This window comes from Penicillium hordei (genome assembly GCF_028827395.1).
Source record: "Penicillium hordei strain IBT 12815 chromosome Unknown utg000006l_segment0_segment0, whole genome shotgun sequence".
NCBI classification, from domain to species: Eukaryota; Fungi; Ascomycota; class Eurotiomycetes; order Eurotiales; family Aspergillaceae; genus Penicillium; species Penicillium hordei.
This window is the reverse complement of record NW_026623147.1, coordinates 253,652-278,562: the sequence shown is the minus strand read 5'-3', so window position 1 is coordinate 278,562 and position 24,911 is coordinate 253,652. Positions and strand designations below refer to the sequence as shown.

The 24,911-nt window shown below is 47.0% G+C and overlaps 7 protein-coding genes across 7 annotated transcripts; 5 read left to right on the top strand and 2 right to left on the bottom strand.

The window, feature by feature from the left end:
• Positions 1–594: 594 nt before the first annotated feature.
• Positions 595–2,893, top strand: N7537_010797 (uncharacterized protein; the record flags this gene model as incomplete). The annotated part of the gene is made up of 6 exons (XM_056901851.1): positions 595–858; positions 922–944; positions 1,006–1,493; positions 1,542–1,916; positions 1,967–2,186; positions 2,239–2,893. 6 exons carry the CDS (start codon positions 595–597, stop codon positions 2,891–2,893), a joined length of 2,025 nt encoding a protein of 674 aa, XP_056747138.1.
• Positions 2,894–4,633: 1,740 nt separating this feature from the next.
• Positions 4,634–4,923, top strand: N7537_010796 (uncharacterized protein; the record flags this gene model as incomplete). Its single annotated transcript, XM_056901850.1, has 3 exons — positions 4,634–4,672; positions 4,726–4,827; positions 4,879–4,923. The coding sequence occupies 3 exons, from the start codon at positions 4,634–4,636 to the stop codon at positions 4,921–4,923; spliced, it is 186 nt and encodes a 61-aa protein (XP_056747137.1).
• An 822-nt stretch (positions 4,924–5,745) lies between these two features.
• N7537_010795 (uncharacterized protein) lies at positions 5,746–6,390 on the bottom strand (the record flags this gene model as incomplete). The annotated part of the gene is made up of 1 exon (XM_056901849.1): positions 5,746–6,390. One exon carries the CDS (start codon positions 6,388–6,390, stop codon positions 5,746–5,748), a length of 645 nt encoding a protein of 214 aa, XP_056747136.1.
• A 1,308-nt stretch (positions 6,391–7,698) lies between these two features.
• Positions 7,699–8,697, top strand: N7537_010794 (uncharacterized protein; the record flags this gene model as incomplete). The annotated part of the gene is made up of 1 exon (XM_056901848.1): positions 7,699–8,697. The coding sequence occupies one exon, from the start codon at positions 7,699–7,701 to the stop codon at positions 8,695–8,697; it is 999 nt and encodes a 332-aa protein (XP_056747135.1).
• Positions 8,698–15,041: 6,344 nt separating this feature from the next.
• N7537_010793 (uncharacterized protein) lies at positions 15,042–19,148 on the top strand (the record flags this gene model as incomplete). The annotated part of the gene is made up of 4 exons (XM_056901847.1): positions 15,042–15,071; positions 15,135–15,270; positions 15,324–16,852; positions 16,908–19,148. The coding sequence occupies 4 exons, from the start codon at positions 15,042–15,044 to the stop codon at positions 19,146–19,148; spliced, it is 3,936 nt and encodes a 1,311-aa protein (XP_056747134.1).
• A 556-nt stretch (positions 19,149–19,704) lies between these two features.
• N7537_010792 (uncharacterized protein) lies at positions 19,705–21,536 on the bottom strand (the record flags this gene model as incomplete). The annotated part of the gene is made up of 4 exons (XM_056901846.1): positions 19,705–20,744; positions 20,823–21,021; positions 21,118–21,177; positions 21,252–21,536. The coding sequence occupies 4 exons, from the start codon at positions 21,534–21,536 to the stop codon at positions 19,705–19,707; spliced, it is 1,584 nt and encodes a 527-aa protein (XP_056747133.1).
• Positions 21,537–23,388: 1,852 nt separating this feature from the next.
• N7537_010791 (uncharacterized protein) lies at positions 23,389–24,479 on the top strand (the record flags this gene model as incomplete). The annotated part of the gene is made up of 4 exons (XM_056901845.1): positions 23,389–23,432; positions 23,506–23,731; positions 23,792–23,848; positions 23,910–24,479. The coding sequence occupies 4 exons, from the start codon at positions 23,389–23,391 to the stop codon at positions 24,477–24,479; spliced, it is 897 nt and encodes a 298-aa protein (XP_056747132.1).
• Between the last annotated feature and the right edge of the window lie 432 nt (positions 24,480–24,911).

The window sequence follows — 24,911 nt, the reverse complement described above, 5'->3', positions numbered from 1 at the left end:
GTGCTTTTAGTAGCAGCTATATAGCTATCATTTCTTGTCTGGCGTTTCTCTTGTCTGGCGTTTCTTGTCTGTCGTTTCCAGTCTGTCGTTTCCAGTCTGTCGTTTCAGTCTCGTTTCAGTCTGTCGTTTCTGCTTGGGTCAACTAGTCTGGTTTCATCGTTGGCGAAGGTATGACTTCAATTCAAATCAGACAGCACATAAAACAAATTGGGCAAATATTTAACATCTCTATGTTCTTTTGTATATCGTATGTTGTATGTTGTGCTACCGAGGTATATACTCTTGGGCAATAATGCTACATAAGCTTAGCCTTTGAAATGGGTGTTAAAAGGGGGATAGATTATATGTCGAACCAGTTAATATATAAACTAAATCAACTCGATAAAAATAGTATCATCTATAATATCTATGAAATCTATAGTCTCATTGTGAACTCTTGGCAAAGATGCCTTAGGCGGCCCCTGGAGCCACATGCTGACTCCACATCATAACTGACACTTCCCTCCGGTCACCTCCAAGGACCTTTTATTCTGTACAGCCAACGGATGTTGTGCTGAAACAGCTTCTACTCCAGCTTCTCATGCCCCCGTGATCATGTCGCGGAGGACGCTGGGTGGAGGTCGTGTTCTGGGCAACCCAAGCGCGCTCACATCAGCTCCGTCCCCGCAGCCGAAGCCACGGGTGCTCTCGCCGACCGCCAGCAGCGTTTCCCTTAATTCACAGGCCGCATCACAGCTCTCGACAGAAACTCAGGATCTCACTTCACGCATTTCAATAGAGAATGGCGGCACTTCTATATCTGCCACCCCGGCTGCTCCGGGGGCTCAGCTCTCCTGTCCGATCTGCAGCGAACAGATGGTATGCTTGTTCCGCCCTGTTTGTTTCTTAAAGGTCAAATGAGATGATACTGACCGCGTCTAGATGACTTTGCTGCAATTAAATAGGTACCGATCCATCGTCACCCGCTCATGCCCGCCTGAATGTATAATTAACGATTTGACGCAGACATCTCGACGACATCCATCAGAACCTGGAAGATAGCCACCAGGATGAAGTCAAAGACTGGTTCAAGGTCCAAATGGAAAAGGCAAGGAAGTTCCAGCCATTAGCAGTCCTAAACCAGAAGTTGAAAGGCCTGGATGTGTTTGAATCAAACGAGAACCAGGGCGCGCCTCTCCCCAGCCGCCCACTAGCACACCATGCAGGCATGCCCGAACCTCCGAAGCTACTAGACCCCGAGGATCTCATAACAAAAGACCACTGGCAAACAAGTTGTATGTACGACGAGTGTCTGGAACCATCTTGTGGGAAACGATTGAATGCCACCAACGGCTGTGTGAACTGTCGGAGTTGCGGGAAACTGTTTTGCGAAGAACACACGATGTACCAAATGAAGCTCTCGCGAGCGGCACATCACGAACCGGTGCGAGGAATATGGGCTCGAGTATGCGAAACCTGCTACAAGTCAAGAGAGGGGTACAACGATCATAATGGTGAGAATATCGGATTTACAGTTGTGAACCCAGCTAAACAAGCAACAGGAACCGTGAGGAATCAAATGGATGCATTCAAGTCAATAAGAAAACAGACTGTCGATAAGGAATTTTTAGAGATTTCCCGACTCGAGAAACGACTTACCCGTCTCACTCAGATGTTGGCTAGTCTACCACCGGAACAAATACACCCTAGTGCAACCAAACTTTGGTCTCTTGCGTGGCAGAATGACCAACGGAAAGAAATAGAGCAAACGATTGTCAGCTGGCAAGATGATGCCAGTGTTTCACGATGTCCATTTTGCCAACAGGATTTTTCGGGTTATACATTTCGCAGGCACCATTGCAGAACTTGCGGACGAGTCGTCTGCGGCGATCCTAGTACCGAGTGCTCTAATGAGGTTGGGCTGAGCATCTCTCCTGGTGAGTTCCGAGACGACCTTCCTTCGTGACTTTGGTTTAATATCTAATAGGCTCGACAGCAACCTCCGAGAAAACCAATGGTGATAACCTTGTCAACATTGATGTGAGGCTGTGCAAGGAATGCAAAGCGACGCTGTTTGATCGACGCGACTTTAAGGCAGACATGACGCGAAAACCGCCGGAGATCAAGGCTTATGAAAACTTGACCCAGTTTGAGAGAGGCATCCGCCTTCATCTACCTAGATTCCAAAAGCTTTTGACAGCCTTACAGTATGTTTTTCGTTCCCGGTGTTATGGTCAGTTACTAATGGCATTGTACCAGGGATCCGAGGCGACCTCCGTCATCCGCCCAAATTGCAGATGCATCCAAGGTGCGCAAGCGACTGATTGATTCTTTTGCACAGTATGATGTTGCAGCTCGACGTATCCGTGACATGCCGACCCAGTCCCCCACACAACAAAAGCTGCAGAAGGCTATATATCAACAAGCCAGCAACTTCCTTCACCTCCATATGTTACCTCTGAAATCCCTCCCCAAGATCCTCAAGCATGCAACCCCCGCGTCAGAAAGAATACCCAGCCGGACAAGCTCCCCGCGGACAATCTCCCCGAGTACTCCAGTCAATGGCTCTTCGGCGGGTCTCCGGCCACCAGAGTCTGCTCTTGCATCTATCAAGTACAACAGCGTTGCCGCCAACGGTAGCAATAGCAGCTTAGCCAGCGATACCAGCAGTGCCGTCTCAGCTCTGGAAGCAGAAGAAAAGTCTCTTCGAGACCGCCTGATCGTGCTGGAAGAACAGAAGTTCTTCGTGTCCGAAATGATTGCTGATGCCAATCGGCGGCGGAAATTCGATGAAGTCAGCAGCCTAGCGATGAACGTTGAGGACTTGAGCCGTGAAATCGATCATGTCAGTGGCATGCTTGCGAATCTCGATTTCGAAGGTGTTTATACGGGGAATCTACAGCCAAGTTCTTGACTTGAGTTTTAATTGTTGGAGTGGGGATATTTATTTTCGTTCACATGCGGTGCCTGCACATCTATCTTCCTTGCGTCTTTTAGTCACCCATCCGTCTAGTCCCGCTCGCACCCTTTTTTTAAGCTTGGTGTTCTGGCGTTCGAGCACTTTGCTTTATGATGATATGTGCATAGCATCGGGCGTTGGTTCTTTCTAGGATTTATACAATCAATGCCTTCACTATGTATCTCCACCAAGAGATCATATGTCTATCCACCGACTAAAATGCCTATGCGCAGGAGTGATGGATCTTTCTCGCAATTTCAATAACTAGTCCCAACCACGGCAGCAAACACTTCCCACAAAATATAGTACTAACACACCAGCCCTAATGACAACGTAACAAATACTCCCCGCAACATATAGCACTAGCACACACAGTCCTAGACATCCACACACAAAAGCAAGTGACACGTTCTTCACGGCTCTGCCAAAGCTTCGGAAACGCTTTCGGATGCCGCTTCGAAACCCTACCATGGTGAAAATTCAAAAAGAGAAATCGGTATCGAAACGGTGGTAAAGTACGACACGAACTAGAGCAGCGTGTCAGGAAGAGGAGTCGATGAGAAGAGAACACACGATGATATACCTTTAGCCGAGAGATATAGACAAAGGAAGTTATATACGTAGTATCCAAGTGTTGAATAGTAAGTAAGGATGGATGTCAAGCCTGGTTAACTGATATGCCAATGACGGAGATAACTATATACTACGAGTACCATGCAGGCATTTATATAGTTCATCGGTAGCTTTATGGGACAAAGAAATAAAGAACCAAAATCAGGTCTAGCACAGTGCAATATATTAGAAGCACAAAGGGATGCGGCTGACGAATTCCCCAGTCATACATAGAGAATTCTTCTCTGCAACAGTTTATGTGTTTTACCTCTTTGCAAGAAGACATCTAAAAATACATCCCAAAAGAAAATCCCAAAACTCTATATTTAGACACCATTTTCTATGCCTAATAAAATCCCCCATCACTTTGGGACTATATTATATATATGAGCAAAAAAAAAAGAAAAGAGCAAAAAAGAAATCTCAGGTTTGGTTTTTAGGAATAGCCGAACGCGGGGGTCGAACCCGCAGCCTTAAGATTAAGAGTCTTACGCTCTACCGATTGAGCTAGCCCGGCCGGGCTGTTGAAGGGACGTCGATGAAGTGTCTGGTGAAGGAAAACAAAGTATTTCACATTTGAATAGACCTGCATGGTGGCGGTCTTAGTGCGTCCTGCAGCCCCGTTGAAAAGCACATCTGCATGTCATGTGGGTTTATATAGTTACTACTCACATGATAGGGGGTGTTTTTGATCTTACTTAACGTGTAGAAAAAGATTATTGGTTCCTTCCATTTATCGTAAGGAAAGTACCTTGACATAGTTATATATATCCGCACTTACCTCCAGTTAGTATATTGTCTGTTTCCTTTCTTATATTTCTTTCTCTCATCCACTCCCCCCTTGATCTACAAGACCCGCGGACAAAGTTCGTGAGATTCCTCGTCGCCGGCTTTCCCTGTCTACCACCTGAGTATACGAGGATAGCAAGGCAGTGATAACCGCGTTCCCGGGGGCTACATGAACTATGTAGTGTGTGGGCTCGCCGTATTCATATCCGGAAGAAGCCGGAGAATGAGACAGATTTCCTTAATACCCCGGCACATGAAACATATTGTAAAGTGTTTCTGGCGAACCACTTGACTATGAGGCCTTTATGGCACAGCGATATCAAGGAACTGGAGGTCAATTTTCGTGCCTCAGGTAAGAACATAAACAAGTCCCCCTTTATATCCAGATCCTGTTTACCTATGCTAACACGAAGAAGAGAAATGGCAAAGTTGTTGGTAACCTGGACTTATATACCGGAGGAGGCTCATTGATGGTGATGCCACCTTATGTAAGTGGTCGGATCCATCCATACTGATCATGATAAGCTAACTATTCTCAGGCATATTTCTGCGACCGCGAAATCATCGATCCTGAACCATACTAAGAGATGGGACATACGCCTGCTGGGGATTAGCCAAGGCACCAAGAGTGCTAAACTAGCATCACGATAGCACCGATTGGTCCGGTTGATAGGTCTCCAAACGATGGCATTGCTTCAGTTTTCTCTCATATCAATGATTCGAGAATGATATAAAGGCCACGATGAAAGTTGAGCTTCACTGGTTACTCCCAAGGCCAAGTAAGGTGTCCCAACAAGCTCTACCAGCACGTCCCGATCACGTTGACACACGTGCGCGCCCTGACTTTGATTCCGGCGACGAGCATTTTCAACCTGGGAGCCTAAATTACGGGAAAAGATCAGACGAAGAAGTAGAAACCGTGTCTGCCTGAGGTGAAAATGGCTCGGAAATCAAAAAGCAACGACAATATGCTGCCACTGAGCGTGAAGAAATCAAACGAGCATGCGATATCGCGAACAGGGAGACGACAAATATCTGGGAACAGTCCGACAAGCCGTAGCTAAGTGACGAAGAGCGATACGTGATACCACATGGCTATCCTGAGTTTGCCTTACCGGCAGCCGAAGGTTCAGGACCTGGAAGTGTCCTATTTGCTTTTCCCTCGCGAGAACGTAACAGTCGAATATAAGCGGATATCGAGTCAACAAGGGGGCACTCGCCAATGGAAAGGACAGCCTTTTCCACTTTAATTATTCCTGTATATATATTTACAAATACTGAGAAGTCTGATTAATCTTGAATTGACTCGTGCGTTTATGTATTATTACTGTTCCAAACCTAATGAGTCAATTCCTGTTTAATCCCTCCCATGATGTAGATCAAGCAACTTCTCGGTAAATCTAATATTAAAGGATATGATATCGATCACCTCGCTGATTTGCGACGTAGCCCGACATAGTCCCAGCACGGCGTGATTGCTTGCCACATACAGCGGCTGCGAGGACACCGGAAGGTAGGACGCGGCGGATGCAGTGACCAACGATAGAACCTACACCATATTGTTTCGTGTGGTGGATGCCAAATTTCAATCCAAATATGACGGAGTTGGCGTTGATATCTATGAGTTTGGTCGAGGGTCGTTTGGGAGTATCATCTCGCAGGCGTTCATCCGCCAGGTAATTGTATCGGACTTGCGAGTTCGACTGCACATACTTTTCCTTGCCGAGAGTCTGCAAGAGAGCGACTTCGGGGTTGACAGCCGCATTGCAGACCAGCATGCTAATAGATCCGACTGTTTTCTTGATGTTTGTCGAACAATGCAACCTGCTTGTGACATCGCAGACTTGCCATGACGCCTTCTGGCCAATTTCCGCACATGCTTTCTTCGATTCTTCTTCATGTAGATCCACGAGTACGACACGTGCACCGTGTTGCGCAAGGAGAGCAGCTGTTGCGAAGCCGATGCCTCGAGCAGCGCCGGTGACGAGGGCCACACGATGTTTTACGAAACTGCGGACGGCGTTAGGATTGGGTCTTGGAGTGGATGCCATTGAAAATTCAAATCATTCAGAATTCTGGGGCTAATGTTAACCGGGAAAGGCACGGCTTTTATACCCCAGGCCCAGTCGGCCTCTCTCATTCAACCGTGTCAACTGTCCGAATTTGGGCGTCAAGGTACGAGACATAAATTTATGCGGGAAAACAAGATTACATACACGAGTGGAAACCCTCCTGACAGGCCATACTATGATATTAAGCATAAAGCCAGGCGACGATGTGGGTAATTCATAAAAGTTGCATAACGACCATATCCCATCCCTTGCCCGATGGATTATGCACTCGACCCTCCACAGACACACCCAGATGAACCACCCAGTAGGGCTTAATGTATACTATAGCTGTATATAAAGCTAGAGGCACTAGCATTTGAGTCTTCCTGGTTGCCACTCGGCGCTAGTATGATCGCTTGAAATTCAGAAAATGGGCTCGTGATCAACCAAGAATGGACCCTGTGATGATTTGATCCGTTTATATGCCTGGCCAATCCAACTTGGTTACTGTATCCTTCACTTATAGCTCTGCTCAAAAATACCTGCTTATGCCTTTCTTCCCTTTTGTTCTACATATACCCTCCAAGCTTGTACAACTACTTTCACACAACACATATCACACATACACAATAGCGTCACGGCCTGGGTGTGCAATCAGGCACCCAGCCACAAAATTATTTAATTAGGTTAGCGTATGTCAGGCAGGACTTAGGATTGGGGGATTTTGTCCTGTCAGCAAGTAGCCTAATTAGTTTAGTCCCGTGGTTTTGGTTCAGCCACCAAAGTTAGTTTTATGTGCATAATATAGCCTCAGAGGGAATTGATAGGGACACCACCCAATTTCGATAACTAACTTAACTTAGGGGTACCATTTTATGTCAGTTTCTGGCTTCCAAGGTTAACTATCCCCTAGTTAGTTAAGAGCATTAGTATTATGTAAATATGGGGCCTGGGGCCAAATATTGCTGGTTCCATGGGACTTGTTTAGGTCTAATGCACGATCTCGGATTTAAGGGACCAGCCGCCATTAGCATCCGAAACTGCAGTGATTTCCCGCAATAGACAGGCGATGCGGCTATAGAGCAGAACAGATGACGCTCCTACTGGAACATTGGAAGGTGGGACTCAACAACTCTGTTCTTTCACTAATGTAGCTGTGATGGACTTTGGAGAACTTATCTCCGATAAAAATGGAAGAAGAAAACTATATAAACCCTTCCAATTCCATCAATTCACTAGTGGTATCAATCGCCTATTCCTCTTCACTATCCACAGTACTATATCTATACCTTCAAGACAACCATCACAATGGCAACCAAATACGCCGCATCTCACGAAGCCCCTAATGGCCCTGGGGACAGTCGTCCTACCGCCTTGCAAATCATCGAGGACGAGGGACTTGAAGGGAAATTTGCCGACAAAGTTTTCCTCATCACGGGATGCTCCTCCGGTATAGGAATTGAGACCGCGCGCGCTCTGTCCAAGACAGGTGCCAGGATCTTCGTCACTGCCCGAGATACCCAGAAGGCTAAGGCGGCACTGGGTGATCTTCTGGAATCAAATCAAGTACAACTTCTAGTGCTTGATCTCAGCTCTCTAGCCAGCATTCGTGCCTGTGCTGCCGAATTCCTGTCGCAGAGCCAGAAACTGCATGTTCTCATCATGAACGCTGGAGTCATGGCGACACCCGAGAGCCGAACAGTAGATGGGTTCGAAATGCAACTAGGTGTCAATCATTTGGCGCATTTCCTGCTATTCCATCTGCTGAAACCTACCTTACTCGGCTCATCTACCCCAAACTTTCCGTCGCGTGTTGTTTTCGTCTCCTCTAGTGGGCACCGTATGTCAACTGTTCATTTAGAGAACCTTGACCTCGACGGTGAATACGAACCTTGGAAAGCATACGGACAGAGCAAGACGGCTATGATCTGGACCGCCAACGAAGTTGAACGTCGGTATGGATCTAGCGGCCTTCATGCCTTCAGTCTGCATCCCGGGGGTATTGCAACTGGCCTGCAACAGCATCTTCCAAAAGAGGTCATGGAGGGTTGGGCAAAAGATGAGTCATTTGCGCGCATTTGGAAGAGCCCCGAGCAAGGCGCCGCGACGACAGTCTGGGCAGCCGTTGCAAAAGTTTTGCATGGCAAGGGGGGGAAATTCCTAGAAGATTGCCAAATCGCTGGGCCTCACATCCCAGAGACGGGCCTTCTGGGGTTGGGATACGCACCATGGGCCTACGATGAGCAAAAGGAGGCGGAGCTTTGGGAGCGCTCTTCAGAACTTGTAGGCTTGGACAAGGACAACTGAGGCTAATGAATAGCCTGAATAGCCTGTATATAAGACCTTTAGAGCCATGAATTTAACACCTTACTCCTTTCATGTATATGTGGTGGGATATAGTAATAAGCAGGAAGTCTCGTGCTTATGAAGGAGGCGGCACTGTTCCCGTAAGAGGGGAGAGAAACGCCCTTATAAAGGATCGAAGACATCCAGATGCAGCACCAAGTACTATTAACATCACCTGGAGGAGCCTCGAGCCCTCAACTACGCACCGTCTTAGCGCCTATGTATTGATCAACGCCTAAAAGGCCATGATGTTCTCATGAGGAATATCATAGTCTTTTGCCCAATCAACTCGATCTAATTACTCCCCCCCCCACCCAAGGCAAGATTGATACGTCAAACAATGCCGTCGCAAAACAAGTTTGACGAGAAAGGCACGCGAATATAGTAAGATGTGCGACGCAGATTTATGCCTGGGCATTCATATCCGGGCAGATCATTCCAGATCTTGGGCTTTTCTTACTTCACAATTGGTATGTTGCAGAGTCTTCCGCTAGGGAAAGGAAGCTGGGCCGTTATGGCTCCTATTACCCAACACCAAGGTTGATTACAGACCGAGACTTCGAGAAGACAGGGGAAGGCACAACCGTCAAAACCACGCAATGAGGATTTCAAAAGGAAGATACTACCGGCCAGGCTGTACATATACATGTGTCAATAGTCTTCATTTTCCCTGTTATATTCTGTAGGTGTCTTGGAAGAAGAGTTGCTGCGTGATTTTGGTCCGTATACGCAATGCTAGTACATACCTTGACAGCAGCCCTATCTGATATAGACCGCGTCTCCCCCTCCTGCAAGCTATCCCAGGTAGACTTGCTGCTCCAGATACGATCTGTCCTGAGACGGGCCACGGCCTCCCCTTTTTCCAAGCCATCACAGGCAGCTCTGCTTCTCACGAGAGACCCTTCGTAGGGTGGACCATGTTTATTCGTTGTAAGTCTACAACAAATCAATACATTGAACATCTTCGCAAAGTTCTAGCTCCTTTGGTCAGTCGCTCACATCGTCTGAGCTCAGAAGAGATGTCTTCGTCATGCGACAATTTGCGTTTCGTCGATCCTGCTCACAGGAGCCACTTCCTGAATAACAGCGTCACTAATCATCGCAGCAGTATCCCGGTCTTGCTCAGTTCCATGATGCGAACATCATCATCCAAGGCTGCCAACACCCTTGCGCCCCTGGGGCAGATTTAAATCTCCTGTACAACTGCGATGGTCCAGAAGCGAAGTGTGAAAACACCTGGAGGCAAGGTTTGACGATCGACTGATCGATTGACGTGTGGGGTTGTGGATCAAGGGTAAAAAACCGCATCTCAACCGCACTGAGGAAAAGCGAGCCGAAACGAGGCCAAGCGAAGGAACGCAGCGCAGAGCGCACTCAAGTCCTCGGGTAGAGACCGAAAAGGATCGGCTATTTTGCTTCGGAGGCAAATACGGTGGGAGGACGATGAACTAGATCAGTAGCAAGGTGTCTCACCAACAACGCATGCATAGGGGAAGGGTGGTGAGAAAGGACGAGCAGGAGAGCGAAGAAATATGAGAATTTGAAGGGGTGATTGAAAGATGCAGGCTAAATTGCATTACGTGCATGACTTCAGCCTCTTGTCTCTTTTGTACCTCCTCCAGGTTTCTTGAAAGCGTGTATGCTTACTCCATGCTCTCACCTGACTTCCACTTCCGTGTGCCACTCATGATTTTCTAGAAAGCGTACATTCCAAGTGTTTGCAGCTCTCACCTGGCTTCTAACTCCGCGGCTTCACGGTTTAGCTCTTTCCAGAAAAAGAAAAAAGAAAAAAGAAAAATAACGGGCACAGCGAGTGCGCTCTTTTAAGAAATCATGAGCAGGCGCGAGAAGGAAGCAGACAAAGGACAGCTGCATTCTCTATCGAGAAAGTTCGCTTGAGCTCTACCATGTGAGATGATTCAAAGTATAATAGGCTTCGTCCAAGAAGCACGGAGAGAGATGCTATACTTTCTAAGTATAGGTCATGAAGAATGTAGTTGCAATAAGCTCCCAGTCAGGTTGATAAGATGGGAAGTCCCTTATTTTCGTTAAGTTAACCAACTTCTCGTTGTTGATATACTGTGACCAAAATTTGCATTTAGTAACTAACTATGGCAATATACTCTACTTACTAAGTGATACCTAAGCAAGGTCAACCCCGGGGCCCAGGGCAGGAGGAAGGGGACGTCCGTACAGTGATATTTGAAATCAGTTTTAACTCCATTCTCTCTCTCTTTATCTCGCTCGCCCACCTAAGGAGCACTAATTTGTATTAGAATATCTGTCCGCTAGCCTTGAAAATTCTCAGTGTAGAATGATTGGACATAAATAATTACAACCCCCGCCCTGGGCCATTTAAATTACATAATATTCTGCCGGCCAAAGAAAGAGAAAACTCTATATCATACGATACAAATTTCATTGACACGGGCACTCCGTAATAATTCCAATATGTACTAGCGTGTCTTGGCAATTAGGGCTCGAGAAACAATCGAAGAGTGTAGGTGGTGACACCAGTTACAGGACGTACTATATCAGTACTGTGTAGGGATTAGACCTCCGCAAAGCCCGTAAATGGGACTAGATATATATCTAGGTTTTATAAGGAATTACCACTACTTTCTAGTAAACCTCTATAATTTAAAAAATTTCTTAATTAACGCGTTTTATCACGTCTTTTTACGTGATATAGAGAGAATACTAGTAATTAATTCTTAATTATTATAAAATATTACCTTAGGGATTAGGGTAAGAAATGGACCTAAAATAGAGGTAGTTTAATTAATCCTAAAAGGGGGGTTCAACTTATCTATCCAAATTCTCGGTATTGTTTAGGGCCCATTTAGGCCCCCATTAACCCACAGTGGGCTCGAGGTATAAGCTTATAGCCCATCGATGGGCCTAAGGACCGGGCCAAAAACCCAACCCATTTACAGGTTGGGTTGGGCTGGGCTTTGGGCTTTATGGGCTCTGCGGAGGTCTAGTAGGGATAGTCATAATATATAGGAGCTAACAAACTGCAAGACGCTCGCGAAGGCCCTGAAATTATTAAAGAGGCCAAGACTCCGTGTATGCAAGGATTTAAATTGACGAGCATTGAGTAAAATAGTGAACTGATTACAGTGTCGTAGTAGTAGATTTCATTTACCCTGAACCCTCGTTAAGGCTTGCCGTGCGTAACAGAGCTCGATTGATGCCTCAAAGGTTGATTTATTACATTTAAATTGTTTATTACTATAAGCATATTGAGTGGCCCATACACAAAGCAAAGACTGCTTCGATCTATTGAACGTTATGTCCGCGGCTGTATAGATCCATTCCATTTCTATCGACGCACGAACCATATCGACAGCGGATCTGCGTGATTACGACTCTAATTGTAGAGATTTATCTGGGCGCGCACTCTTCTCCCTTCTTACCTTTCTGTATTGCTTCGGAATGGGTGGATAGGAGCAGGTATAGTGATCACACCAACAGGCTATTTTCTTTATCGATACCCCCCTCGCAGCTCGTCTAAGCCTCGTTCTTTTGACTCTCCAGCGCTCTAAAAAAGTGGTACTTGAGCCTGACTTCTCGCCTCTCGACTGGGTAGCACTAGCTGCAAACCCGAAGAACCAGCTTCGCGGCACAAACATTCCACTAGGTCTATTGCACGTTACCCCGTCCATGCTGAAGGAAAATCACGGACGTAAGGGCCGAGATGCTTAGACATCCTACTGTGGCAAAGTTTACAACATTTCACCCTATGCACCCTACCACCTAGGGGGGAAAGGCGAGCTCCTTCGTGGTATAGGGAAGGACTTAGGACAACTATTCTAGGAGATTCACCCCTAGGTTAATTGGGAAGGAATCCTTGGGGAGTGTCTTGTTGGAATATTGATTTCGGAGAATAATCTCTAATCTGACAATACATTGGATGCTTAGGGTATCTTGAAAAACGAGCAGTGGCTTAAAGAGGACCGGGAATTGAGATCAGACAACATTGATATTAACTCGAGTGACAAAGATGAGTATGGCCGCACTCCCCTTTCATGGGCCGCCGAGAACGGAAATCAGGCTATAGTTAAGATGATTTTCGACAGCGGCAGTTCCAGTCATCTTGCGTCAACTACTGCAGGGAAACATTTCCCTAAAGCCCCATATGGTCCTATAAATGAATATACTTCGGAATTAGCACCGATGTCAAATTCTAGGTCCTGTGTAAGAGAAAATTGGTACAGGAAGATGTATGGCCTCCTCTCTGATGTCGGCTTACGAGAAGGGAGCATACCGCAACTTCATCAGCGATTTAGATGGATGAATGTAAGTTTCCAAGCAGATTGTATGTCGTCTCATAGAAAACTTATCTCTTAATCATCACACGCAGCGAAACGGCAAGGAGTCTTTTGATGACTACATTGAATATGAGCCAGGCGCTATCCAGGCCCTGCAAGAATATTTAGATACATCTATATATCGACCGAAGACCGCATCTGAAGGCGGCCGAAGCCGAACATTTTCTCCTCTTTCCCTTTTTCAAAATCCGAATGCCACATCATCATCACAGGGACAAACTTCTGTTTCTGGTGATATTACTGACCAATCTCTTGAAATACCTACCACTGCCAAAAGCAGTGTCAGTCAAAACGATATCGAGTTAGGTCATCAATCATCCCGGACGCTCTATCTATTGTCTTGCACAAAAAGAAGGAGACATCCAGTCAAGTTGCATCAAGAGGTCATCACACATATCATGGATGACCGACAGCTTTTCCACATTCTGCGTCGGATCTATCGCGATTATAAAACCCCATTTGAATCTTACTGGTCTCTACAATCAATACAAAGTATCCATTTTATGAAGGTATATATATATATATATATATATTCTTCTACCGAGATCACGACATCTTGTTACGGAGAATTACTAACGTTTCGAGAAACAGTTCACCTACGGAGGGCATCCCTATATTGATATTCGTTGTCACAGCGAGATTTGCGAAAATGGGAAGCCCTGCAACTGCATACCCCCAGCTGTCCTTGTCCCTCCAATGGGCGCAGAGTACGAGTGTCGGCCAATACCTTCAAAGCTGTCCCCACCTGTTGGTCCTCGGCTTATGATGGACCTGTTCAGTGATCCTGACAGTATACGGCCCGGTTCTGCAATGATTCTGCAACAACTCCCAAAAAAGATGAGTGGAGAACTTTGTTCCCACCCCTTTGAACTGTTAGAAGCGTGGGGCATTTATTATGAAGAAGGCTGGGATTGGTCAAAGATTTGGTTGGTTCTAGCCGTTGGATTTTTCCCTCCTAGTCTTTTGTTTGGGATACTCTGGGGAATTTTGAAGAAGGACATTCAGGGTGCATTTGGTGTAGCGAGTTGGTGGATGACAGGAGCCACAATTTTTCTCGGAATCGTTGGGACATGTGCATCAACTCTCTGAATATAGTATTGGAAACTTTCCGCCAGTGCAGGATGAATTCGAACTCAGTTTCACCGTTTTACATACCAAAGTTCTTTCCCAAACCCTACTCTTGAAGCATACTAGATGTAGGTATATTTTACCTGGGAATTCTTGGGTAAAAATAACTATACTAGTGAAGGCTGTTCCTTCTTCGGTACAAATATTTGCATTTTTGTCGAATATGTCGAATACCAAGTCCGAATACATGGTAGAAACCAGGTAATATACCGGAAACATCATGTGACATTGGGTACCAGGCATACCATACAAAAGTGCATATTACAGTTAGTCATCATGGTCCGCACAGATTGTTGAAATAGCGGGTTTTGTCATTTTAGTTAGTTAGAGTTGTCAACATTGGTCATTTATACCATACATTGTTCGTACACCAGCTTTCCGTCAGAATATTCTGCTTACCATCGATCGCGCAAAAAGATTTCTAGATAAAGTTAACAAATCACGGTAATGTATTGTATCGATGTCAATACAGGAACATTACTATTCCGGAGCTATACGAGATATAGATTAATGGAGCTTGGCATTAGGGCTTGAGAAATAAAGAAAGAGTAGAGGTGGTGACTCTAGTTTCGGGACGTACTGTACGGCATATATAAAAGCACTAATGTTAGAGGTCTAGGGAACAAATCAGCCTTTCGCTCCCGAAAAAGCAGCTTCGCCTACTATTTTAGGATGGTTCTTTCTGTGATACTTCGCGTTTTAGGAAGGCGGTACTAGCGGTGAAGAGCCAAGGGGTGTAATTACTTTGTCCAATCACTGTACACTGAGTATTCGCAAGGCTAGCGGACGGATATCCTAATATAGACTAGTGCTCCTTAGGGGCCAGCGAGATAGAGAGAGAGAATGGAGTTAAAACTGATTTCAAATATCACTGTATGCTCCGACAATTTGTGGGGTCGATTTGCGCCCAGTCGTTCAGTCAGCTGACTGACCTAGGACTTCCCTCCAGCACAATCTATTGCATCAGTTGGTGCTTTGATGATGGCCTCGACTACTTTTAATGCGACAAACCATGGACTCCAGATTGGAAACAACCAAGGTTCCATCACAGCCGAATTTCATGTTCCGCGGGGTAATTTCAATGTGATTTCCAATGAAATGAGTGGAAGCTAACGTTGTTGATAGCGTACACCACCGAAGACATCGATCGAATTTGTCTCCATGCTCTGCGTTGCCCTGACTCGCTAGCTGTAAAGAATCGGTTGAAAGAGAGCAAGGACAAGTTGGTTCACCAGTCAATCCACTGGATTCTTCAAGACCCGCAATATAAGAACTGGGAAAATGGAGACGATGTCGGTCTGCTTTGGATCAAGGGGGGCGCTGGCAAAGGGAAGACCATGATGTCAATCGGTCTTATCGAGGAGCTCGCACGGGCGCAGGACGAAACTACCATTGTGACTTATTTTTTCTGCCAAAATGCGGACTATGAGCTCAATACCCTTGAAGCCATTCTCAAGGGGTTGATTCTGCAATTAGTGAATCAGCAAACGGAGCTTGGAGAATCTCTCCGTCGCCGTTGGGACACTACGAAAGAGTGCTTCAGCGAGGATCTTACCTCGTGGCAATCATTGTGGAACATTCTCTTTGAGATGTTGGCCCGGTGCAAGTACTCAAGGGTATATATAGTCATTGATGCTCTTGATGAGTGTCAAGATGACGGCATGGCTGACTTCCTCAAATCTATCGTCCGAAAGGGACTGGATCATCCCGCCAAGATCAAATGGATATTGACAAGCCGACCATGGGACAGCGCAGAGCGGGTATTATTAGCTGGCCATGACCAAGTGCAAGTCAGTCTAGATGGAGAGCTCCATTCCCAATCTGTTTCTGGGGCTGTGAAGGCTTATATCGCTTATAAAGTGGAGGAACTCAGTCGCCAGCATAGATATGGAGCGACTCTGAAGAGCGAAGTAGAAACTGAGCTTACTGAAAGATCGGAGGGTACCTTTTTATGGGTAAGTTTGGTATGCAAGTCACTTGAGAGTGTCTACCGAGATGAGGCTCTGTCCACAATTCAAAGCTTGCCGCCAGGTCTACATCCATTTTATGAACGGATATTGAACCAGCTCAACGAGGGTGAGCGGGCTGAAGCACAGAAGTGTATGCGACTGCTTAAGGCCATGATGACGGTATACCGACCTTTGAAAGTGGAGGAAGTTCCTAGTGTGATTGGCCTAAATGATGAAGAGGACACTATTAGAGCATTAGTCGATTGCTGTGCTTCATTCATCCGGTTGCGGGAAGACAACATCGAGTTTGTTCATCAGTCAGCTCGAGACTACTTGGCCGGAGAGAATGGACTGTCTATACTCGACTCGTATGAACGCTTCGGACATGAAGAAATTGTCCTGGGTTGTCTATCTTATTTATCTGGATGCCTCAAGCCCAACCTCGTCGAACTGCCGCGGCCTGATGCCACCAGAGACTCTTTGAGAACTTTGGAAAATGGACCAAGGAATGGCTTACTGTCCCGTGTGGACTATTCAGCTCTGTTCTGGGTGTCACATCTAAAGAATACTAGCAACGACACCGACAAGAGTCATGTTAGCATATTCCTTCAGACAAAGTTGTTAGAATGGCTAGAATGCCTGAGCCTATTGGACAGGCTACCAAAAGCCATTGACACATTGAAAGCCTTGGAAATTATTCTGAAAGTGAGTTTTTAATATTTCTCTGATGTCTACGTCTTTGCTAATCAACTTGACAAAGGATGACTGTCTAGCTTTAGCACTTGTGCAGGATGCTATGCGCTTTTTATTGCGACACTACCACACTTTGTCGCACTGGCCATTGCAGATCTACAGCTCTGCCATCATCTTCAGTCCTGAATCAAGTGTTGTGAAGAGAGAAAATCTACACAAAATTCCTGTATGGCTGAGAAACGCCCCTCCCATGGAGGACAGTTGGACGCCTATGATACAGACACTAGCAGGCCATTCGGAGACTGTCGAAACTGTCGCCTTCTCACCTGACGGCAAGCAGATAGCATCAGCCTCTAAGGATGGCATAATCAAGCTCTGGGATGCTATTACAGGTGGCCTCCAGAAAACGCTATCAGGTCACTTATATGCAATCACGGCTATGGCTTTCTTACCAGATAGCAAGCTGATCATATCAGGCGCTCATGATGGCTCTCTCATGCTTTGGGATACCACCACGGGTGACCGTCTGAAGATAGCCGACCACTTCGGCACATCTAAGATCTATAATTCCCACTTGCAGTCACCAGAAGAGGGCAATGCTAGCCCCTACGCCGTTGCTTTCTCGGCGGATTGCAGGCAGATCGCAGCAGTCGGTTGGTACCATGATCATCAAGTTATCATGCTTTTTGATACTGCTACATGGGACCTCCAGAAGATACTTACAGCCCATTCAGACACAGTATTAGCTCTGGCCTTCTCACCAGACAACAGGCAGCTTGTATCAGGCTCTTTTGACCGCACAGTCAGGCTCTGGGATACTACCACAGGTGACCTTCAGAAAACACTGGTCGGCCACAAAAGCCTGGTTTACACTGTCGCCTTCTCACCAGATGGCAAGCAAATTGTATCAGGCTGTAATAACGTTATCAAATTTTGGAATGCTGCAACAGGCGATCTCCAGACGACATTAGCAGGCCCTAATGCCCGGAGTGTAGCCTTCTCACCCGACAGTAAGCAGGTCGCAGCAGGATTTGGAGATGGCACGATCCATATTTGGGATGCTGCAGGCAATCTTCAGAAGACACTAGCACGCCACTCAGGGACAGTTATGTCTCTGGCCTTCTCACCAGACGGCAAGCAGATTGTTACAGGCTCTATTGATACCACTATCAAGCGTTGGGACAACACCATAGGTGCCATTCAGAGGATCGTAGGCCACTCAGGCAGTGTTGCAACCGTGGCATTCTCACCAGACCGCAAGCTGATTGCATCAGGCTCTGCTGACAAAACCATTAAGCTTTGGGATGCTGCAACGGGCGATCTCCAGAAAACACTAGCAGGCCATTTAAACACAGTCTTTGATCTAGTCTTCTCACCAGACAACAGGCAGATCGCCTCGTGCTCTTACGAAGCACTCAAGCTCTGGGATGCTACCACAGGTGACATCCAGAACTCATCCGAGAGCGACGACGCATTCAAATCAGTGGCCTTCTCACCTGATGGCAAGCAGATCGCATCAGGCCACGAGAGCGGCAACATTAATCTCTGGGATACTGCCACAGGTGACCTCCAGAAGGCACTGGCAGGCCACAAAAACAGAGTTGGGTCCCTGACGGGATTGGACCTCTTCGACCTCGAAGTCAAAACCGTGACCTTCTCACCTGACGGCAAACTTATTGCATCAGCCTCCGCTGATACAACCATTAAGCTTTGGAATACTGCAACAGGAGACCTCCAGAAGACACTGGCATGCTATTCAGAGAGCATCAATATTGTGGCCTTTCCAACACTATTAGGCCATCCAGACTGGATCATTGCAGTGGCCTTTTCATCAGACAGCCAGCATATCGCATCAGTCTGTGCTAATAAAACCATCAAGGTCTGGAGCATCGCAAAATCCCTCAAAACCTCAAAATACCTGGGGCGCACTTTCGGTAGCCATATCAAGTCGTCCCGGCCATGGAAGGAGATTAAGACCTCAGAGCAGGTGCATACCATTAAATTCGCAGCAGGCAACCGACACCTTGCAACAGACATTGGACTAATAGCACTTGAGAGTACCCCAACAGAAGGAGAGGACGAGCTGCCAATGAGGGCGGATTCGGATTCGTTACAGAATCTCTATACCAGAGATGAGTGGTTATGCTATGGAGCCATGCCCTTCCTCCGGCTATTGCCTGATTCCCAGGCTGGTCCATGGGATGCGCACGGTGATCAAATAGCTGTTGGATTCAGCAACGGCCAAGTTTCAGGCTTCGACATTGATCGACATGGTTTACAACCATACTTGGAAACACTTCAGCTATGACGGTATGGCGGGTTACCTCGGTGGAAGTCGGGGTGGGGGGGGGGGGGTGGAGGGGGGTGGAGTTAACCAGGCAGGTTGACTGTTGAAGATTCAAGTTCTATCAGTGTCAGGTCAGATGCGGCTTGTCAGCATCTGAAGGCCCTTTTCATGTGTCGTTCCTTTTTGTCGCAGCTGTGGAAAGTTCACATCAGTCGATTCATCATCTTAATATGATTTTTGGGAGCTCCAGGCCCGTTTCCTCTTTCTCAGTTGCCTCTCGTTTTTTATGGACACCAGAAATACTTTCGTTGTTAGGGTTCACGGTAATAGATGGAGATTGATACCAATATTTGTATGCACGAGAGGAACATGGACGCACGTTCTGTGGATTCCCTGTTGCCTGCCAGGCTCCGCGATTATCTGTGCCGTGTGCCATGACGATGTATCTAGTCTACACTTCGCGAGGTTCTTTGTCTTTGTGATAGACAATGGCTAGAACAGGAGAGATCAATCCATATAGCAAGAATCATATTGAATGCATTGTTTTTGTTGAACTGGTACTACATGCCAAAAGTAATTAGGAACTGCCAAAGCGAACACCACTAATCTTGCCGGAATTGTTTCCTATCTGGAAACCAGAGTTAGTCCCCGAGAACACCACACTGTTGGTGTAGGTGGTGGTCGATTGGATGACTTTGACAACTGTGTCACTCAGCAGCTTGTCCTGGCCAGCAGCGATCTCTTTCAGTAGCGGAAGAACGCCCTCGTTCGTATTCAACCCGGACACCTCTTCCTCACACAGCTTGCGCTGTTCTTCCTGGATTCCCGGGAAAAGATCAACCAACCCGTCCACCAATTCGCTAATGTCTTCGATCAGCCGGATGAACTTCTTCTCCTCGTACATGATAGTCCATTGGCCCTGCTCTAACTCGGACTTGCCCTGCCGCTTCTTAGCGAGTTCTTCCATCTTCTGGTGTAGTGAGGCTGAGACGCTGTCTAGCTCTTCAGCAGGGTCCAGCACTGGCACGGTGGGGTTGCGTCTTTGTAATCGCTTCGAAGCCGCCTCGGCTTCCGCAAAGAGCTCCAGAATCTGACCCAGAAGGTCTTGGACCTGCTCTCTATCTTCAATGGGGAGATTCGTCATCTGGAGTGGTTTCACACCGTTGTCGATTTTCGTCAGTCCGACGGATTGACCCCATCGGGTTAGCCGGAGCCGCACCACGTCCAGTTTCAGCAAACTGGTCTGGAAGCTTTGGCCGAAATTGGCCCCCATCTGGATATACTCGAAACTTTGAACCGCGTCGTTGAATAACCGAGATTGCTCGTCAAGCATCTTGAGCATGGCGTCCTGCTTCGATTCCAGCTTCCGGTTTTGTTCGATGATCGTCCCTGTATCGGATTTGATGCCCTCCATTCGTCCATCGATAACAGTGACCTTCGTGACGAGGAACTCGACGTTTCCATTCATTCTTTGAACAATGTCGTCCAGGATCTCCACTGTCCGAAGAGTGGCCAGTCCAACGGCCTGGGTCAGCTCATTCACGGCTTCCTCCATTTCCTGGATGGCCCCTGAAAGAGCCCCATCCGATCCATCAACCAAATTGCTAAACCACTTCTCTAGATGAAAAAAAAGTATGAATCAACATCGAGCCCCGCCCCAAACCAAGAGAGCGTGATTTAAGGAAAGCTGCTCACTGAATCTTTTTTTCTCGGCATATTCCTGGGCAACGGAGCAAATGATCAGCATGCCTGAGAAGACACGAGCAACACATCGCTGGAACGGCTTTTGCTGTGGGGTTTTCTCCTCGATCATAGAGAGCCGGTCGAAAAAGCGATGCGTGAAGTCGAAAAACCCCATGATCTTGTCATAGTCGGCAGATACCGTGGCAAAGGACTGAGGGGCCGTTAATAGGAATGGTCATTTTCAAACAAATGTTCAATTTATCTAATGCCCATTCATTTCTTCTATTCCCTTTTGGAGTAACCATACCTGCATGACCTGCCCAAAGGCCGTGAAAATCAAGTTGGCCGGCATTGCAGGAGGAAAGGCCTGTCCACCATCAGCACTTATCAACCGGTAATCAAACAGCATACACGCTGTTAATACTGATATAAGAAACGTACCGATGCAGCAGCTCCAACCACTTCAACAGTACTGACAACCTTCTGGATCAGGAATAGGTTGTTTTTCAACGCGGCCCGCACATTGTCTGTTTTCGATCGGTCATGCCGGAAATCCTTGAACTCGTTCGACAAGCCTTCCGTGTCCTTCATAATTTGATCGATGTTGCTGAACTTTGCCAGGTGAAGACTCTTCTTGGTTCTTTTCTCATAGTCTTCGACTGCTCGCTGCCATAGTTGGGCGAGGTCGGACGCCTGCCCTGCGCAAATTTCTACCTGAGTATCCATGCCTGGAAAACGGTGTCAGCTTGGAGCAAGCGTGAGAGGTAAATTACTCGAGCGAGATTGAATGAGTGAGGGTCGTCATTCTTCATGTAACGCCCAGTAGAGTCTAGCACCTCAACTGATTTTCCGCAAAGTGCTATGCAGGGGTGTAAGCTGGGAGATTACGGAAAGATACGAGTGTTATTTCACCAACTCAATTGGCCAACCAATTGGGAGCTAACAGCTGTTGCGACTGCCACCTACCGGTTAGAATGTAACTCTCTGTCCCTCCAACCCCACTTGGCCTCGAAGTAGTAAAAAATTACTGCGGCTGCGCAACCATTTTACCATCTCGGTTCGAAATCAATAGCATTCGACATACCAATGAAAAAATCAATCAATATCTGAGTATCCCATCTAGGAGGAGACTACGACATACTTTATATACTGTCTGAAGGTGCTCTCTCCCTGGTGCTATCCAGATAGTACAAGATCAAGGTTAGGTCGCGATTGGGCATGGGATCTCTGACGGGATATCTCCTTAGAGACGGGCGTCATTTTTCGGAAAATGTTGTCCTCACCTTCTCGGCAATGAGGTGCCAAGGGCCCAGACAGCAAAACTTAAGGGCGGGGTAATTGATTCAAAAGAAGATCAGAAAACTGATCCAGACAACCCCGCTCAAGGCTGTGCAACTAGCGTGGCCCTCCAGCGGAAACCTCCAAAAATGAATTGGGAAGGTTCATGATGGGTTATTCCCCCTCCAACCCAGTGATGGTCCCTCTTCTTCAGACGAGATACTTTTTCTGCCACGTGCGTCGGTGACAGGACATCGAGGATCAATGGTCAGCTGACCAAGCAGCAAATGAGAATAGAGTGTCCGGCGCACATTTGGTCAGCCGCAATTCACCTCTGGGTACATCAAACAAATGCAGATTCTGGGCGGTGGACTTGCTTTTCTATCCTAACCCATTTTACAGAGAGCCTCACTGAAACTTGGGATAGCCAGCTGTCAGGAAAAAAAAAAACGCTCTACCGGGATATCTTCCAGATAGCTACTAGCCACATTTAGTTAGATCCACTCGTTTTGCACATGTTTATGTGCCCCTTTTCCTGTTCTGGGTTAGACCAGGATCACCAATGCACACATCTCTGATCCCCTTCGCTCTGCCACATACTAGTCCATACCGTTTTAGCTTGCTCTGACACCAGCAAATAATCTCCGGGGAATCACCAGCTAGGCACATTACGGTATTACAAGGTCCCACTACAAAGGAGGCTATTTGGAGAACCACAAAAACAGTGTACCATCTAGAACCTTGGAAAGGACTCTTGAAAGGTCCGACGCCCATTCAAAAATCTAGCCACCAGTAAGTAGAGAACACGGAATCCCGTTGGGGCGTCTATGTATGCTGGCTCAGCTGCTGGAAGGTGGCCGAGATGCCATGACACAGAGAGGAATCAATAGGTGAGATCTCATATAACAGCTCCCCCCCACTTATCGGTTTCTAACCGATTTTAGCCCAATAACAGGACTGCCGTTCTTGCCTCTTTGAATGTCCTGCATGGACGTGATACACAAGACGTCGAAGGCTACAGCCAGCCACAGTCGTGTAGCACCTGTACCTCAACAAACTAGTGTAATTTTGGTAATGAGAAAATACAAGCTACCCGCTAGAGTAAACAGACAAATAGGAAGCATAACTCAGGATGAATCTTTTTTGTCTGGTTGTTAATTTTCCACGCTTCTACCTTGGTCGTATGTCTTCCTCCCTCTGCCAGTCACTCCTCTTGCAGTGTGCTTTCAATAACAGTCGCGAAGGATCATCAATTGTTGCTTGCTAGCTGGCTTTCGTTCCCACTCCATCCATCTTCAAAATGTCCATCAGAGCTGTTCGGGAACCGGCCAACGCCAAAGTTGAGTAAGATCGCTCCAGTCGCTTTCTGTAACCTATTCCGTTCGAATTCTACATACTTACTTGCAGGCACCAACAGTATTGTGTTTGTTCACGGCTTGCATGGCGACCAAGCACCGTGGACGTCCGAGGCGGATGTCTTCTGGCCCGACAAGTTCCTCCCAGCCAAAGTACCCGACGCATGCATCCTGTCTTTCGATTATCAAGCGTCTATCGGTTCTTTCTTTGACGAGGACGACGAAATCACTGACATTTCCAGCGATCTGATCAACGAGCTGATGGACCATCGAGCTGAGAAACAAAAGGTTTCCCAGCCCCGCTCTACCAGTGTCCTGTTGATCCAGCTGGTTGACAGAGCAGAATAGGAAGAAAGACCGATCATTTTTGTCGCACATTGTCTCGGTGGCACTGTTTTGGAGAACGTACGTACCCTCTCTATATACGTGTGCATGTATATGTTAACGTAGCATATTTGATGTCCAGGCGCTAGTACGAGCTGCCGAACATCCCAGGAAAAAAGAGCTCATCGGCTGTATCTACGGTATATTACTGCTAGGGACACCACATTTTCAGGCGGGATCACTGGCGGCAGCCACAAAGTATTTCCAAGTGGCTCAGGCGGAGATCCCGAGTGAGTCGGACCTGAAAGACCGATTAGAGCGTCTGAGCGCCATCCCGCAGGCCTATGCCGGCCTCAAACAAGCAGGGGCTGAGTTCGAGGTGGAGGGTTTCTATGCCGGAGCCGGCACCAAGCTAGGCGGCAAGGACGTGAAGATCGTTGATGAGGGGTTGGCCCGAAGCCCGGAAGCTCCTCCCCCTGAGCGGCTGGCGCGCAATCAGCTACGATTGAGCCAGTATGACAGCGAGGATGACAAGGATTTCAAGAAGGTGTCTCGTGTTCTTACCCAATGGGCGTCCAAGATTGTTCTTCCGGAGGAGGATAAAGGGGCGCAAAATGTGTCGAATGCAACATTTTCGGGCTCCCACAATTCCGGTTTGCAGCTGGGGCAGAATGTTGGCACCCTAAAGGGGTTCAGCTTCGGAAGAGGTTAGTTAGTCAGTTAGTCGATTAATTCATACTTCCAGGTTTGCCACTCGAGTGATCTTTGGTCGGCCAGATCAGCCACAGAAACGCACGATCTTTGACGACCTGCGGCGTACTCATATCCCTCGCCATTGGAAGGGCTGAAGTATGTTCCGCGCGCAGCCACGGATGGTCTGGCAGCTATAAGATAGGAGCTCGAAGAGAAGATTTTCACAAAAGCTTAAGGCGGATTCCAATGAGTAAAAGCGATAAATTACAACATGTTGTGATTCATCGCTTTTACTATGTGTTCTGGGGTGCGCAGCTCGCTTACCGAATACGTTAACCTTTGTAGTTATAGTTAATTCTATTATAGAACTAGTCTTATTAAAATGGTGTGTTTTGTTATCGAAATCGCTTAAATATAAACCACTCACCTCTTTGCTAGCATTGGACAATTA